At 39.7% G+C, this 17,138-nt stretch overlaps 2 protein-coding genes across 2 annotated transcripts in view; one reads left to right on the top strand and one right to left on the bottom strand.

Moving 5' to 3' along the window:
- Positions 1 to 1,210: 1,210 nt before the first annotated feature.
- Positions 1,211 to 13,550, top strand: mtmr6 (myotubularin related protein 6). The gene is made up of 15 exons (XM_044340070.1): positions 1,211 to 1,424; positions 4,156 to 4,287; positions 6,137 to 6,299; positions 6,511 to 6,668; positions 7,389 to 7,517; positions 8,740 to 8,874; positions 9,089 to 9,221; positions 9,493 to 9,602; positions 9,968 to 10,093; positions 10,189 to 10,238; positions 10,441 to 10,534; positions 10,644 to 10,750; positions 11,880 to 12,014; positions 12,120 to 12,246; positions 12,897 to 13,550. Exons 1-15 carry the CDS (start codon positions 1,401 to 1,403, stop codon positions 13,251 to 13,253), a joined length of 1,980 nt encoding a protein of 659 aa, XP_044196005.1. The 5' UTR covers positions 1,211 to 1,400; the 3' UTR covers positions 13,254 to 13,550.
- A 1,787-nt stretch (positions 13,551 to 15,337) lies between these two features.
- Positions 15,338 to 17,138, bottom strand: part of LOC122972733 (beta-1,4-galactosyltransferase 1-like) — a 28,619-nt gene continuing 26,818 nt past the window's right edge. The window contains exons 3-4 of the transcript XR_006399835.1: positions 15,816 to 15,922; positions 15,338 to 15,426 (exon numbers count right to left, since the gene is read on the bottom strand). The gene's annotated coding sequence lies outside the window, so the exon portion shown is untranslated. The remainder of the gene's footprint in view (positions 15,427 to 15,815; positions 15,923 to 17,138) is intronic.

The following is a 17,138-nucleotide window of genomic DNA, read 5'->3' as shown; positions in this document are numbered from 1 at the left end:
GTTTATGGAATAACTGTGACAGGGAATTAAAAATGTGTATCAAACTTCTTGAATTTAAAAAAATGTTCATGAATAACAGTAAACAAATAAAATACTGAGGTATGAACATAATGAATGAAATGTTTGATTTGTATTTTCGGACTATTGTTTTGTATTGTTCGTTTTTTGTATGAGGTAAAAAGGATAGACATAATAAGCTAAAGCTTCAGCCTACACCTTTTCAGTCTATAAAGTTTCTTTGTTTGTTTGATATAATTTGTTATGATTTATCTATGTATATGTGCATTATTTTTATCTTGTTTGTTCTTATGTTTTGGTTCTTATTTACTTGTATTATCTGTTTTTCTATAGCATTTTGTAACTTTGTTTTTGAAAGGTGCTATAGCATAATAAAGTTATCATTTTTCTTTTGTAACACTATTAAAATAAGGACCAAAAAAAAAAAAAAGTGAATGCTTTCACTTTTTTGTCATTTGTGCCTGTTTTGTTTTACACTATATAGAGACTACATTGTATAACCTCATTCATACTGCAAATATATCATAATTTTGAATTACGTATCACAGTAGAAAAACGCTTTTTTTATACCACTTCATTTTAGTTTTCCCTTCCTGCACCACCTCTATTACTATTGACAACACTTTTGTAATGTGTTTTGTAATACTGGCCAACTTGACTCTCTATTAATCCTGATGCTTGCTGCTATATATTTATTTTCTGCAATTTGCTGGAAACACTCAAACATCTTATTTTACGTTATCAAAGGCTGGATTACCAACCTGGCAAAGTGGGCGACTGTGTCAAGGCTCCAGACCCACAGGGGGCCTGAAGGCTCCAGCTTCACTGTTCACCAAAAGTTTACAGTCGTTTTAGTAATTTCAGATTTGTTTGTTAATACCATATACATTTGAATTTATAGGGAGGCAGAGCAACACATGCATTACTAGCTTATCTTGCAGACCATCTCGTATAGGAGCCCTGAGTTAAAATCTAGTTTGACGGAGTTTGATATTTCATTATATATTCTACATACATGGCACATTTATGACATTAAGTTGTGCTTAATCAAGACACAGAAAACGTATTACTAATACACACACAGTGGTAAAAATGCGAGGCATACAGTTTGTATCTGACTGTAACGACCATGAAAATATATTTTTAAAAAACCTACTTATTTTGAAGAGTCCACGCCGGAAGTACTGAAGACGTTATTGTCTGGATCTTTACGCGGATGGGGGAGTGAAATAATTGACAATAAACACATATCGTCTGCCACCGATCTCGTCAAAGCGGTTCGTGCAGCAGTTTTTAGCCATCATATTATCAATGATAGAGTTATATCCAGAAGGCGTCGTGTGAAGCTTTGCAGTTGCTGACAGCTGTTTGGACTCGGAGAAATGGAGCATATCCGCACGCCAAAGGTAACGTTAGCTAACATTTCTAGCTAATTGCAGTGGATGGGATACAGACAGCAGCTCGGCCTTGTGTTTTGAGCGATTTTTTGGGAGGGTGGGGGCCTACGTTTGACATATATCAATATTCAGAGTACATTTGCGTGTTTTAAACAAATAGCATGCTAGCTAGCAGGTGTCGTCAGCCAGCATCTTGGAAGTGTCAGACGTGACGAGCATCAATGAGATGGTTGTTTTTTTTCTCCGTGCAGCAGACAGCTAGCTTTCCTCTTTGTAATGCTGCTAACTTAATTGCACGCCCTATTACGGAGTTTACGTTAAATTATCAAGCCAGCCAGTGTATCCAGTTGTGATAGATCACTACAGAGAGAGAGATTATATACATTCAAGCATAATGGCACGTTGATGACACATAATGTCACAGCACGGACTGTTTGTTTAGTGTTTGCGGGTGTTGAACGCCTTAGGACTGGTGATCCTTTTAACATACATTCTCACAATTCTATAATCTGTGTTGTGCTACCGTGCAAAAGCTTAAAGGATTGATTTTTGCTAAACAGTGGAATTGTTTTAACTGGCCAAGTCAATCACCTGAGCTCAGGCCAGATCACTTACTGAAGGTAAAAAAAGCCCCCAAACAAGCAAGAACTGGACATTGCTGCAGTACAGACCTGGCAAAGCATCAGTAGGAAAGATACCAAATGGATGGTGATGTCTATGTGTTGTAGACTTCAGCCAGTGATTGATCAGTTGCAAATGATTTACAACCAGATATTAAATATGATGACTGTAAGATTATGTTACATGATCCCATAGATTGTATATACAGCCCATGAATGGTGCACTTTTTGTACCGTAAAGGGCTACACTGTTCACCCGATACATATATGTATGTACACACCTTCTGTTTAAAGCTCAACGCCAAACATGAATTTTACCTCATAGTCATTCATTTTAAATCCAAAATGATAGGAGTTCAAAGACTACACAGCAACAAAAATGTCTCTGTCCAAATACTTATGATCTGCACTATATGTGGATTAGCTGGCTCTCCCATGACATTTACCACTGGAACTTATTCGACATAAGCCTCAGTGGCTTAAAAAGCTGGGGACATGCATCAGGCCTACAGCTAATATTTGTAGTGTGTGTATTCATGAGGGTGTGTAAATTGAAAGGTGAGCTTTCTCTGTCATGTTAGGAAGCAGTTTGACCTAATTTTGGAGGCTCGGGGATAATTTCACAGTCCAGCAACGTACAAATAGTTCTTAGGCAACATAATTGCCTATGGAGTAAAGACCTGCTGGGTTTCTAGTGGGTGTAACTGCACCTAGACTGGGTGTGGCTCCCCTGTCTTAAGCCTGGTTGTTTGCTTGAACTTCGCAGAGAAGATTTTTATTGCTATCAGAACATGTTTCCACCTTGAGTTAGTAAACTTGCTACTATATTGTTATGAGGGCATTTTGTTGGATGGCCTTGTTATGAGTTATTAACATTGTGGTCAACCTGAGCCAGAAAAAAAGATGAAGCGCCTTTAAAATAAAAACAATTCTATTGTTTTAACTTTATTATTTCTTCATGCACATGGTGTCAGATGGTGTCATCTGGACTTTTATTTCCAGTTCATTTAGAAAAAAGAGCACGGTTTCAGGGCAATCTGGCACTTTGAGACATGGCTTAGACTGCATCATTGGTTTACGAAGAAATATAAACATTCACATCACCAATTTTCTTATGTGATGCCCGCTCTCTCTCTCTCTCTCTCTCTCTCTCTCACTCACTCACTCACACCACTGACTTCCTGTATGTACTAAGCCTGTCAGTGCTGTGTCCCACCAGTTGCCGGGAGACGGAGATCATTTCATCATATCTGAGAACGACAGGAAAAAGGAAACAAAGGGAGAGAGAGGATGTCTGAGTCAACAAGAACCGCTAATGTGATGAATCATGAATTTGGACAGTTAGCAGCGACAGCAGCTTACAGTCCAAATCCAATTGTCCAGTAGCCTTTTGGTCAGACTGTAGGTTGCTAGTAGCAATCGGTGTGCTATTATTTAATAAGAGGAGTAGCCTTATTCTAATGGATCTTAATGCTAGAAAGGGATGTTAGAAGAGTGCAATAGAGCAGGCTGTACATATGTGTAAAAGTAACATATTGTCCATCAGCAGTATTTTCCAACGGTTTCTTATATACATGCTTGTTATCCCTGCCAAACCTTCTTTAAGGGAGTCATGAATGGGCGTTCTGACCACCAGGGCTTATAAAACCTGTTGTTTATTATAGCTAGTGGACCACAACCTTCTTCCTGTGTAAAAACTTGTGATGTGGGTAAATGTTCTACTCAGACTATGGACTGTTTATATGTGTGGAGTTGGGAACGGGGGTGCTGTAAGAATTTAGCAAGTCTACGCCTTAGCTGTATAACAGAATACATTTTTAATAACTGTGAAAAACACCACATTTGTTACATTGTTCAGTCACTACCAGATTTTCCTCTCTCATAATCCAGAAATCATTTGTGAGTCTCATTATAATGGAATTGCCAGCTAATGGTGAGGACCAGCTGGTCGGGATTAGGCGGTGTGCCAGCTGGAACCACACGCAGTAATTTTGTGACAGGTGTCATTCCTGTTAGCAAAATCCCATCTTCATTTCACTACTGCCTGCGTAAAACTTTTTATATGTTTTGACTACTAGCTACTGCTGATTAATAGTGTTATTCTTGGCACGTGTTTGCAGGTGGAGCAGGTGCGGCTGTTGGATCGCTTCAGCAACAAATCCACAAATGGCACATTGTATCTCACAGCTACACATCTCATCTTTGTGGAGAGCAGCTCCAACAACTCAACATCTGCAGGACAGGAGATCTGGGTGAGTAGTTGTAGTAGTGGCTGCATTCTTGCCAGTATTACAGGGATAATTCACAGTTCCCCTTTTTCACCGAGTAGACTGCATATGGATGTGACCACTGCTGGTATTTTCTTTGACGAAAACTTGTAAAAAAAAAAAAAAAAAAACCCAGAAAACAGTCGGCCTAACTTCTGCATAGCTGAGTGTTGTAAACCACACGACTTCCACAGTAAGACGATTGCTCAAAGTAGTGATGATGTCAGTCTATGTGTGGGTTTTTCCACGGATTATTCACCCCAGAATTTCCACCTGCTGGACTGAGATGGTACAACTTCATGCGTGCTAATTACTGCAGGTAATCCAGGACGATCAATTGACAAAACTGACCTGTTTTTAGTCTAGTGGTTATCTTTCATTAGTATGCAATGTATTATTTATTCACTCCCACATTAGAATAACCTATGCAGTGTGATGTTGCAGTAGCTACTTGCAAAATCGTTGCTGTCGCTGTCAGAAACTTGCATCTTTTTTCTCAGAAGTTTTAGCAGCCAGTATTGTCTCCCTTACAGCTCTTGATCTACTCTTAATTAAGCTTCAGGATACTTTTGCATTAATGCATTTTTTTTTTTGCTGTGCACACTAGAACTATATATTTGAAGTCTTGTTATATATGTATGGTGAATTATTAATCTAGTAGTTAGAATGTTACAATGGCTGGTCTGCATTATGGGATAAGATTGTTTGTCTCAAAATGCTTTGCACAGCAGCACTCGGGCCATGACCTCACCCCCGCCATCCTTCCTGCCTTAGGTGCTGAGAAAAGGGCAAATTTTCTTTTCCTCCCTTTTTTTCCAGCCTTTTCTGGTGTAGCAGCACATATACTCCCACCAATGTTCAGTGTTTGTGTATTTGGTCCCGTTTCTGTGTTTAGGTAACTTGTATGCATCTGCCAAGTGCAGCAGCATATGTGTGAGCATTTTCGGTGTCAATTTAGACTGTTAGTTTCTGAGAATGTTATTGTACCTTATAAAATATTAAACAGCAGTTGAGTTGCTGTCTGGCTCAACAGCTGGTGTGATCAGCATTTAGGCTGTGTGTGTGTGTGTCACCAGTCATTACCAATGCTGATGAATGTGCATCTTTATTAGCGTATATACCATAGTTGGGATCCCTGAGGAATTCAATCTGTGCTCATTGAATATGGTGATGTGCTGCATTTGTCCCTTTTGCCCTCTGTTCTTTATGATCATGAACAGTACAAAGACTGTCGAAACTTTCTTCTGTCCAAAGCTCAAGAATTCACAGTAGATGTTCTTGACAACATGGCATCTACATCTTATTCATTCTTAAATTTTATCATGTAAATATCTACAAGGAGTTTCAAGTGCTTCCGCTGGTGGAATAAGGAGGTTGACCAGTGCCAGAATACACATTATAATTGTGTCCTTTTTTATATTGTCAAAAATATTATTCTTTCTTTGGTTTGTAACTTAATGATTTTGGCCACTTGTAGTAAACTGTTGATGAAGTTACTGCAGAGATGTTAAAGAGTGTAACGTTTGTTAAGCCTGACCTACATGCTGTTTTTAGAGAATAATGAGAATTGCAACGGGTGAACGAGTTTTCAATCTACTATTTGTTTTTGGATCCTTGCTGATACAGGGCTTCATTTTGACCGTCTCATTGTGCCTTTTATATACCGGTTGTGCATGAATTGAATCCCAACCTATAGTAAATGTGGAGGAATACAGGGCAGCACCTGGCATACTGTACGTTTTTAGCAGTGTGCTCCTGTATTTGTTAAATAATTCAGGCAACATAAAGAAAAAAAAAACAGCCATTCACTCTCTCTTTCCTCTCTTCTCTGCAGATTTTGCACCACCATATAGCCTCTGTGGAGAAGCTCTCCCTGACCACCACGGGCTGTCCTCTGGTCATTCAGTGTCGGAACTTCAGATTGGTTCATTTTGTGGTACAGAGAGAAAGAGACTGCCACGACATCTACAGCTCGCTGCTGCGTCTTCTGCGGCCCGGTGGGTGTCAGTCTGTGTCTGTCTGTGTTCTTATCTGTTCATTAACAAAGCATCTTTGACCTCCCATCCATCCCAACTTCTTTCTCCCCGTTCTTACCCATATATATACATTTTATCATTTTTACACATGTAATAGATACTGTGTATTTACATAGATACAGTGTTCTCATATTTTCCTGTGTTTTCTCGGACTTTCTCCTCCTTTGGGCAGTATCCTATGAGGAGCTCTATGCGTTCTCCTACAACCCCAAACAGAACGACCAGCAGCGAGAGGAAGGATGGCAGCTCATCGACCTGGGGGCCGAGTTTGAGAGGATGGGCGTCCCCTGCGACCAATGGCAGCTCACCGACGTCAACAGAGACTTTAAGGTAGATGATTGATTGCATCTCATAAACTGTGAGCGTTCTCGATCTAAGGTGCCACATCCTGCGGTACGCCAGACTTTTATGTAACATTACACCTTCTTCAAACACCAAGATTGACACTTGCTGAGAGTGACTGGACCTTGGTACTGCTACTGTGTGCCATAAACCTGCTATTGAGAAAGACAGGAGTAGGAGTTCGTTGATGTCACCTGATTACTGAGCAATAAAGTCATCAGGGGCTGCCAGCATGCAAGCGGCATGATTTTTTGTGTAGTTGTTCTGATTTACTTGTATAGTATTCTTTAGTTTAGCAGGGTATGTTTTAATAAGGTTACTGTGACTGAGGGTGTGGTGGTATTTTATGAAATCAGTTGCTACAGTATATTGGAGAAACCAAAATATACTGGTTTCATTCCACAATGAGATCTAATATATCTCTAAAAAAAGGAAAGTGCAGAATATTAACTATAGTTTTGTCTTATTACTCTTAACATTTTGAGTTAACACAACATGTTTACATATAGAACCGTTTTTTTAGGGTAGAATCATCTGTTGTTTTGAACTACTGAGTAATGAATAATGATATCAGTGCATTATTTCACCGGTCAGGGTTAGTATTATTAATACTAATGCTCACAAACCAGGAGATGTTTGCCAATATCGTTTGTGTCTGTGTGTGTTTATGTATGTGATGTGTGTATGCTTTTTTTTTTTTTTCCCCAGGTGTGTGAGACATATCCACGTGACCTGTATGTTCCCATCACAGCCAGTAAGCCTATCATTGTGGGGAGTTCCAAGTTCAGAAGCAAAGGACGTTTTCCTGTACTTACATACTTCTACCAGGAGAAGAAGGTACTTAATAAACTGTGATAACCTACAAACAGTTCACACTTCATGTGAACTGAAAACTGTTCCACAGTGATGTTAAAAAAAAAGTACTTCCCGCCAGTTATTTTTATACATTTTTATTTTTTATTTTATTCAGTTCAGTTTGGTCTTGTTGTATGTTATGGTAGTTTATGAAGGGAGTGTCAGGAAAAAATGTTCAACTTGGAGAGTAATAAAAACTGCTGTTTCAGTGGTAGGATCATACGTTATAGGATCACAAGTTTCCATATTGAGGTTTTCCAGAGGGTGGCGCTAGATGAATGGCTATAGGGTTACTGAAAGCATAAAGGTTTATTCATTTGTATTTATAAATGTGCTAAGCAAATTTCATGGGACCATATCTGTGAATATGAAATAACATGCAAAGTTGAGATGTTTGCCTGTGGGTCGAAAGGATTTGTCCTCTTTGAAATCTGTGTATTAGAATTTGATATATCTTGTGTACAGATGGAAATTTTGACCTTTCATTGATGTTAGATGAAGTGACAGAGAGGATTGACAAAATCATTTGGAAACAGTGTCGGGGGGGCCATGAAATTTCAGGGAAATCTGGACAACAGTTGACAAGATATCTTCTTCTGTACTGAAATATCAGAAGGACTGATGGACAGACATGACTATCATTGTGCCCTGCAAAACAAAAATTGAATAAAACAACATTTTACATCACTGTAAGGACATGATAAGATTATAATTAGCATGATCTATGCATACTCATACTAATTGAAAAGGTGTCCAACACACACACACACACCACAGCAAACATTTTGATTCCTGACTTTCCAGTCAAACTACTTTCAGTAGTGAGCAGAGGTCCTGCCTGCTTTCTATTGCACATCTGTCACTATCACTCTCTCTCATGTGTTAACTTGGCAAAACAAACTGCACTTTATTCAATCAATACATGTTTGGCAGAGGGACTTAACCTGAGGTTTCCATAGGGTGGGTATAAACACAGCCTATATACTACACTACAAAATGGGTTAATCATTATCAGTCATCCACTGAGAATCCACATGAGGCTTTGGCAGACTTGTGGAACCTTTAATAGTTACGTTCTAAGTGAGCCATGTGGGGAGGTAATAATAGGTGTCCTAGTTTTAGTTGATAATTCAGCAGCAGTGTTTTGCGGTTTTTTTTGTATCTATCCTTGTTCTGATCAGTGTTGTGTGTTCACTCAACACAGGCGGCAGTGTGTCGGTGCAGCCAGCCTCTCTCTGGGTTCAGTGCACGATGCTTGGAGGATGAGAGCATGCTGCAGGCCATCAGCAAAGCCAATCACAACAGCCGATTTGTCTACGTCATGGATACTAGGCCAAAGGTAAAGTGATGACAGCCAAACAAAGCCTTTCTTCTGTTAACACTCCTAAGTTTGTTTAGCATGAGAAGTCCTTTTTTTCATTCAATAAGTTCATATTGTAAGGCTTTAAATGCATAACTGGGTTCAACACTACACTAGATAAACACTGTTTGAAATCAAAGTAAGAAGAAGATTTTCAATTATTTTGTCCTCATCTTATTTTCCTGTCCTGCAGTTGAACGCGCTGGCTAACCGTGCAGCAGGTAAAGGCTATGAGAATGAGGACAACTATTCAAACATCCGCTTCCAGTTCGTCGGCATCGAAAACATCCACGTAATGAGGACCAGCCTGCAGAAATTGCTGGAAGGTTAAACACATGCTGCTTCACACACTGGCACATATAGTATACAAAAATGTCATTGTATTTCTTCAAAGGGACGTTATCAAGGGCAGACGTGGAAAGATAAGATTGTATCTGCAAGTAATGTTACATAATGAGCTTTGTTTATATTAATTGTTTCAAGATAATATGCTTTCAGATCATGAAGGGCTCTTTTATAACATTTCAGACAAAACACCAAAGTAGCCAGTAAAGGGTTCATCTGAAGTCATTTTCTGTCTTTGGTTGTGTTTCTCAGTGATAGGAACCAGGTCTCTCTCCATGAGTGACTATCTGGTGGGTCTAGAGAGCTGTGGCTGGCTGCGGCATATCAAGGCTATTGTAGATGCAGCCATCTTTCTTGCCAAGGTAAATATCCACTTCCTGCTTCTTGACGTCTGTTTCTGTAGAGGTGCGTTTTATTGCACATTAACACTGAAGTGTTTTCTGGAAGTAATAAGTTAAATTACGTATAAATACAGTTTATAGTATGCAGTTATAAACATGATGTCAAAGGCAAACTCTCTTCCGTCTTTAAAACTTGGCTCTCCACCTTCAACTTAAACCTCTGTGCTCGTCATTGCTTCATCTTCATCAGTCCATCAGTCAGGGATAATGACAGCCAAAGAGCTGCTTTGTTTTTTTTAATTATATCACTAAATGACTCACCGTGATAACATTTAACCCTTATTCACTCACTAACCTCTGCCATCCATCTAAACTCTTGACTCTAGGCGGTGACCGTGGAAGGAGCCAGCGTGTTGGTTCATTGTTCAGATGGTTGGGACAGAACAGCCCAGGTCTGCTCCCTGGGGTCGCTGCTCATGGACCCCTACTACCGCACCATCAAGGGCTTCATGGTACCAGCTGCAAACTTGCTCTTTTGTCAGATGATTTTGGTAGAATTTATATCGTTTGCTTCATACTTGCTTTTTTTTGCTTCTGTTTTTTTTAGGTACTGATAGAGAAAGACTGGATCTCCTTTGGCCATAAGTTTGCAGACAGGTGAGCTTTCATCTGGATCATACTGTAATTGTTTATTCCCCAATTTTATAATATTGCTTGACATATATACTACATATTTACTATTCATACTACATAATTCATTTGTTAGTTACATATACTATCATATACAATGTATACACATAATAGTTATTGTGTATGTGTTCAAGTAAAGTCTATATATTTTTGAATTGTGTACCTGTAGGTGTGACCAGTTGGACGGAGATCCAAAAGAAGTGTCTCCAATCTTCACTCAGTTCCTGGAGTGTGTCTGGCAGCTGACCGAGCAGTTCCCGCAGGTGTGTGTGGGAGTGTGTGAGCTGCATGATACGTGTATTATTATATATTTTGACTTGCAACACTGTGTGTTTTATTGTATTTATTTAATGATAACCGTCTTTTTATCAGGCGTTTGAGTTCAGCGAGTGGTTCCTGCTGCAGATCCACGAACACGTCCACTCATGTCAATACGGCAACTTCCTCGGCAACAATCAGAGACAGAGAGAGGAGCTGCAGTGAGTCAGACACACATTGTTTGTATAGAGTCGCTGTTTTATGTGTCAGTCCTCTCTGCCCCCTGGTTTCTATTTGCCAAACAGATGACGACTTTGAAAAAAATATCCATTAATTCTAAAGGGATAATCTCTTTAAACTTTTTTGACCATTAGAACAAACACACCTCTGATGACGGATGCTTTATCAGCTCCCTAAATCAAGAGAGACACTCCTCATTGAAAAACACACTCAATGGGCTGTGTGGCTGCACCTGTAACCACCAGCACAGAAATTCCAAACCTAAAACATACCTATAATAATCTTATTCTTACACACAACAATAGGTCTAAAGACACACAAAGAAACACACCTACACAAGACCTGGGTTAACTAGTATTGCAAGTTGCTGTTGAGAGCACTGCCACTCTCTCTGGTTGGTTAGACCTTCCAGTACTCATTGTCCTGTGTGGGTAACACCTCATGTTTTACCAGGCGAATACAAACACTTTTATTTGCATGTGGTAATTCTCACAGGTCTGACAAACATACCACCACACTACCTACCCACTCTTTTCTTTTAGTTTTCAGCACATCAAAATGGTTAAGAAAAATAACAATTTTACACCCAAATAAGAGAGGGTTGCAAACAATTCTTTTAATTAGTTTTATTGGCTGTATTTCTCTTACCTTGTGTCAAGACAGCAAACGTAGTGCGAGCAGCATGTCAGCAGAGCAGCAGCAAGTGCTCCGTCCTGTGTGTCTACACTGGAGGTGTTCAGGTGCAGCGTTGAGTGTAGGTCACCTGCATGTTGGAGGGCGCTCGGAGCCCAATACGCATGACTGTAGCGATGCGTGTAAAACAGAGGAAAATAGACTTGAAGCATAAATGAACTCTTCAGGTCGTGGTTATGCCCGTGAGACGCAACTGAGATGCGAGCCTTCACGGAGCTGGTACAGCCAGCTGCATAGATTTTAAAAAATGAGAGTGTATCCGTTGCGTGTGAAAAACATATCTGACACGCTTGCTGTCTCGACACGGGGTTAGAAATGACAGATGATAGAAAGGCTGGATTGTTGAGTTTTTAAACGCCTGAACAAACGTCCCATTGGACTCTGTTTTCAGTTTATGTGTTGTATGTTGTGTTCCAGGCTGAGAGAGCGGACTCATTCACTGTGGGCATATCTAATGAGCGAAAAACAGAACTACGTTAATCCGTTCTACAGCCCGGCCTACTCTGAAGCACACCCTGTGCTGGAGCCCTCCACCCTGCCCTACCATTTCAAGTCAGTACATCCTTCCTCACCTCCCTGCCCTGTAACACATGAATTGTTTTGGTTACAACAGGAGACTTATTTTACTGTGTGTTTGTGTGCAACTGTGTTTCCAAGGTTCTGGAGAAACATGTACCATCAGTTTGATCGGTCCATGCACCCACGTCAGTCCATCCTCAAAACCATTTTGACACTGCGAGAGAACAGCCGCAAGGCAGAGAGCACCCTGCAAGCACTGGAGAATGTGAGTTCATACACACAAATACTCACCATGTAGCCAATATGTTGAAGTTGGGACACTGAAGATATCTTGTGGTTTTATACATTCAGTGTGGATATACACTGTTGTCTTTTTTATTTATTATTATTTTATTTTATTATTTATTTTTTAAGCCTAGAGCTGCTGTGATTGCAGTTTTTTTTTTTTTTTAAGATCATGATTAATTATCATGTGTGGATGAGAAAGTTGTTTTTTGAGATATCCCAGAAACAACTGGTGGAGAAAAAAGCACCACCATTGCTTTGAGATGACAAGATAATTATCCATTATGATGAATAGTTTTATCTTGAGATAAAATAATTGCAACCAGCTGCTCTCAGATACTTTACATAATTTTTTCTTTCCAAAAACATCTTGGTGGATATACAGTACACAAAAACTAATCTACAGTACCATCACAGAATTTACATATCGAAACATTTTTCAGTATTAAAACAGATAATATTCACCTCATAATATGCCATCATATTTAGAGCATGTGGTATTTTTTATACTGCAGTGGGCTTTGAGAAATATGAAAATGGTCAAAAGATGAAGGGGTAAATGTGCGTGATGTACATTTCTGAATAAAAACGACTTTCTCTGTGTTGTCTCATCCTTCCCTCTGCATCCAGAGGCTCCACCAGCTCGGCGTGACCCCCATTGCGACCTCTGACCCGCCTGCACCTCCTCCCACCAGAGATCAACGCTCCATCACCAACACCCTCCCGCCACGTCCCGACTCCCTCATTCTGGGGGCGCCCATCAACCACAAAGAGGTGCAGCGGCAGGAGGAGGAGGACGAGCAGGAGGAAGTGGGCGAGGAGGCCACCGAGAGCACCGACACCGAGCGGACAGTAGAGGGCAGCAGCGGCACCGAGAGCAGGAAGCAGAGCTATGGAGAGCTGGAAGGGACATACAACAGCGAGCTGGCCAAGGAAGAGCCAGCTGTTGTCAGTCTGGAGTTTGGAGTGGCACGCATGACCTGCTGAGACCAAACAGGAGGATTGTGGGATACTGAGGGACAGGCGCGATCTGAAGGCTTACTGAGAGTGCGTGCGTGTCGGGGGGAAGCTGTTGTTCTGTATGTGATTATGTGCTGATTACGCAATGGTCCTCAATGGGCTGAGTGGATGAAGTTGTATGTCTGTATAGTCAAAATCTCTATGGAAAGCTTCATTATTATGTCATATACTGCACCTATAGGAAAAAAATTGTTTTTTATGAATGTTGAAAAGCTCTATAGAGAATTAATGAACAGAATAAGAGAATAAATTCATCCGCAAGAACCTGGTCAGTTTTCTATTTTGTTCAGTTTTACAATGTCTTGATAATCTTTGTGTAGGCATGAATGTATCTGTGCTTAAAAAAATATACTGTGTGCATAATGGATAAAATTCAACACTGTGCAGTCCTGATATTTCATAGTCAATGTCATGTTAATCAGATTAACAGATAACCTAAATTATTGACATAAAACCCCACAAGAAATCAAGGATTTTCATCTTCTCTGAGGGCTCACATCCAGCCTAATCTCAATGTCAGTGGTGACCTGATCTGATTTAGCTCCAATTTGACTGATTGAAAAAAATAAAACATGAAACTGGAAATTATGCTGACCTAAAATTGGGTTGTACTACTAACTGCATCTGACTAAATGCAGTTTGATTTGTTTCTCAAGTAGTCACTGGTCATTTTCACTTATGTAAAGCTCCCCACACATGTAAAAACACTCTACCCTGAATAATAATTTTTGTTTGATATGGGAAATTAACTACCTCATTAAAAATCTTAAAATAAATTCAAAAGGTTAATTCCTGGACACAAGATGTCTACTTCACCGAAGAGTCAATTCTCAGTGTATGTGCACCGGATGCTTCAAATTACCACATCACAGTTGTGTAAGTTGCATACTTGACCACAGTAGGTCCTGAACTAACTGTCACATATCATGCTTGTAGTTACACGCCTTTAACTAATTTAAGGTGAGCACAGAGAAACTTTCCACTTTCAGAAAATGTCAAACTCTGCACAGTGAAGTTCAAACATCCGAGTGAAGTAACAATAAGCAAAACTCATTTCTGATCGGAGGGGGACTTTAACTTCTACTGCGGCTGTGGACAAATGAACTGTGACGTTCAGACATCTCTGAAGAGGTTCAGCTGTCAACTGTCGCCCTCATTGATCATTTAATCCTATTTTACATCTCACATTGATCAGATAATCGGACTTACTAATGTGCATTGATCCCAAAATCCTATTGGTTGTCTCTGTCTGCCATGCCAGTGACTTATTATTTATGACAGCTGACCCTGAGCAGGGGTCACTTTCACAGTTATGCCAGCAGCAGACAAGGCCTAAGATCAATGAGTCTGCTTGTCAAAGTACTGTAAAATGCAATACATGACTATACTGCACAATTCTTCAGATTTTACAACACTGTCCATAAACTATCCATATTTATTTTATTCTTCTTTAGGAGTTCTGAAGATTTACAAATAGAAATCCAACCCAGATTGTGTTGCTTGACATGACCCAATAAAGGTCATTGTATTTATTGTAGGAACCAGTAAAATAACTTAAATACCACCTTTGGAATGGCTTGATAGCTTCAATTATTTAAAAAATGCTTCAGTTGCTAGTTGACACCACATCTTGGCGCAGGGTATTTTACTGAGGAAGTCCTGGGGATGTAACATGTGAATTAAGGCCAGAGGGCCAGAAGTTCACATATACATATTTTGGGGCCAGGCTGTGTTTTGGCTTGAGAGGTATTTTATTTCTTGCAAGCATAATAATTCTGTGTTAATTCCAGACTATGGTTGTATCTTTGCGTCATATCCGAGCTCAGAAAGGATTTGATCCTCATCGGATTGGATTTGCTGTACAAGCAAACATCTCCCTCAATCAGATTGCTGTGGATGAGCAAGATGTAAAATCCAGGAGGATGTCGGGATATACAAAGTGAATGTGTCTCTCTGTTATGCAAATTCATAATAATCTAGTTATATTTTATTTGGATAGCGCTTCCCATGACACTCATGGCAACTGAGCATAAGTTCACAACTCCAAACACTGTTCATTCTGCTGTGTTTTATTAAGCCTGTGTGCTTCTGAATACTTTATGGAATTTGTGCTCGCAGCATTGGCAGTGAACTAGTTCCTCTGTAAAAAAAAAAAAAAAAACACTCTTCACCATCCTCAGATACTGCAGGAATAAATGGCGTTTTGTGCTTACACACACATAAACGCATTCAGACAGCAATCAGACAAAGTGGCCATTAGCCTCAGAGCAAATAAACAAATCATTCTTGAGCTACAGCTACTTGCAGTAAAGATAGACTGGCAGTGTATTGTGGCTTGTGTAGCCCTGTACTGTCTAAAGGAAGGAAAAGACACAATTGGTGCATATAGTCAGAAGAAATATGTTAAATAGGGGTTTTACGTTTCTCACATGACACATGCTCTCATTTGGAATGTTAACGCATCTCTAACGCTGTGTCACTGCTATTCCTGTTAGAGAGGTCTTCCTGTAGCCTACTTGTGCACATTACCTCACATGAAACATTGAGAAGTTTCATCCAGAGAGGAGCTGCCGAAGTCTCTCTCAGGCCTCTGAATGATTCAGATGAGTACTGCACGCCATGCTGGTAGAACACTCCTGAGGACAAGGAGGGAATACTGTACTTACACTCAACATAAACACATCATGCAAAATGTCTATATACACACAGGCAGCCCGCATACATATTCATACTGTATACATGCACACACTATTCATAGATACCGCACATGCAGGTTGTAAGAATTCTATCTGCAGGCATTTCACTAATTTTGTAACACTAACATATCACAATTTTTTAAATATTTGAAATTGGTGATTGCACTTCTCTATTTACTCACTTGTATTATCCATTACTGCCTTCCTCTATCACATGACACACATCTTTCTTCTTTTACAGTTTTAAAATAAAGCCATAGCATATTGCTCCATAGTTAATTATTGCTCTGTAAGTGTGTAACATGTACTGTACTTAAAAGAAGTATAGACCTATTTCATGGTGGATATTTTGACTTGTTGCAGTAGGAAAAGCACAGGTATACCTAAAAACCTTGATGCCAGCTCTGCTCCATTTATGTGTCCCAGTGCGACATGCCAGTGAACCAGTATACATAATACCAGGACCCTGCAACTGGAACACCTAAATGGAACAGAGCCAACCTTATTAATTACACCTGGGCTTTTTGTGCCACAAAGACTCAAATTGTCTGCTGTGAAAAAGGTCAGTAATCTGTGCAGGAAAACTTTGCACTGGAACTATTTCATGAAATGAATAAATACAGCAGACCTACACAATTATTCAGATTACTTTTATTATTTATTTGACTTTATTTTAGTTATTTATTGGGTAAGGTAGGGTTTTTATGATCTATATGTGCAAAGGTTACAGATTCTCATAAAGAACATTGTTTCCAGTCTTTGGAATGTAAAAGTGTTTGAGGAGTTCTTAGACGGCTTTATAACAGTTAGAACCACTCCCTGTTGATTACTAAAGTAACAAAAGAGCACAGGGGGTAATCCTAGGGGGCTTAATAATGCACACACATATAATTAATCTGGAACTGGAAGACCCCCTGCCCTGAAACAGCTTGACCAATAGGACCCCTACAGTAATGATGTTGATGTGCGTAGGTATGTGGTCTGTTCCTGTACAATAAAACAAGAACAGACTGGGTTTGTTTGTACAGTATCACTGACTAATGTTAGACAACCAGACACACCTGTGCCTTGCTTGCATTATGAATCTTTTACGAACCCATTGTATGTGCACCATTGTGTCATACTAATGCTTTATAACCCTCCTATTGCACATCCT

The sequence above is a fragment of the Thunnus albacares genome, chromosome 21, assembly GCF_914725855.1.
Source record: "Thunnus albacares chromosome 21, fThuAlb1.1, whole genome shotgun sequence".
Taxonomy (NCBI): Eukaryota; Metazoa; Chordata; class Actinopteri; order Scombriformes; family Scombridae; genus Thunnus; species Thunnus albacares.
Note: the sequence above shows the minus strand (reverse complement) of the source record. Positions and strands in the feature narration are given on the sequence as shown.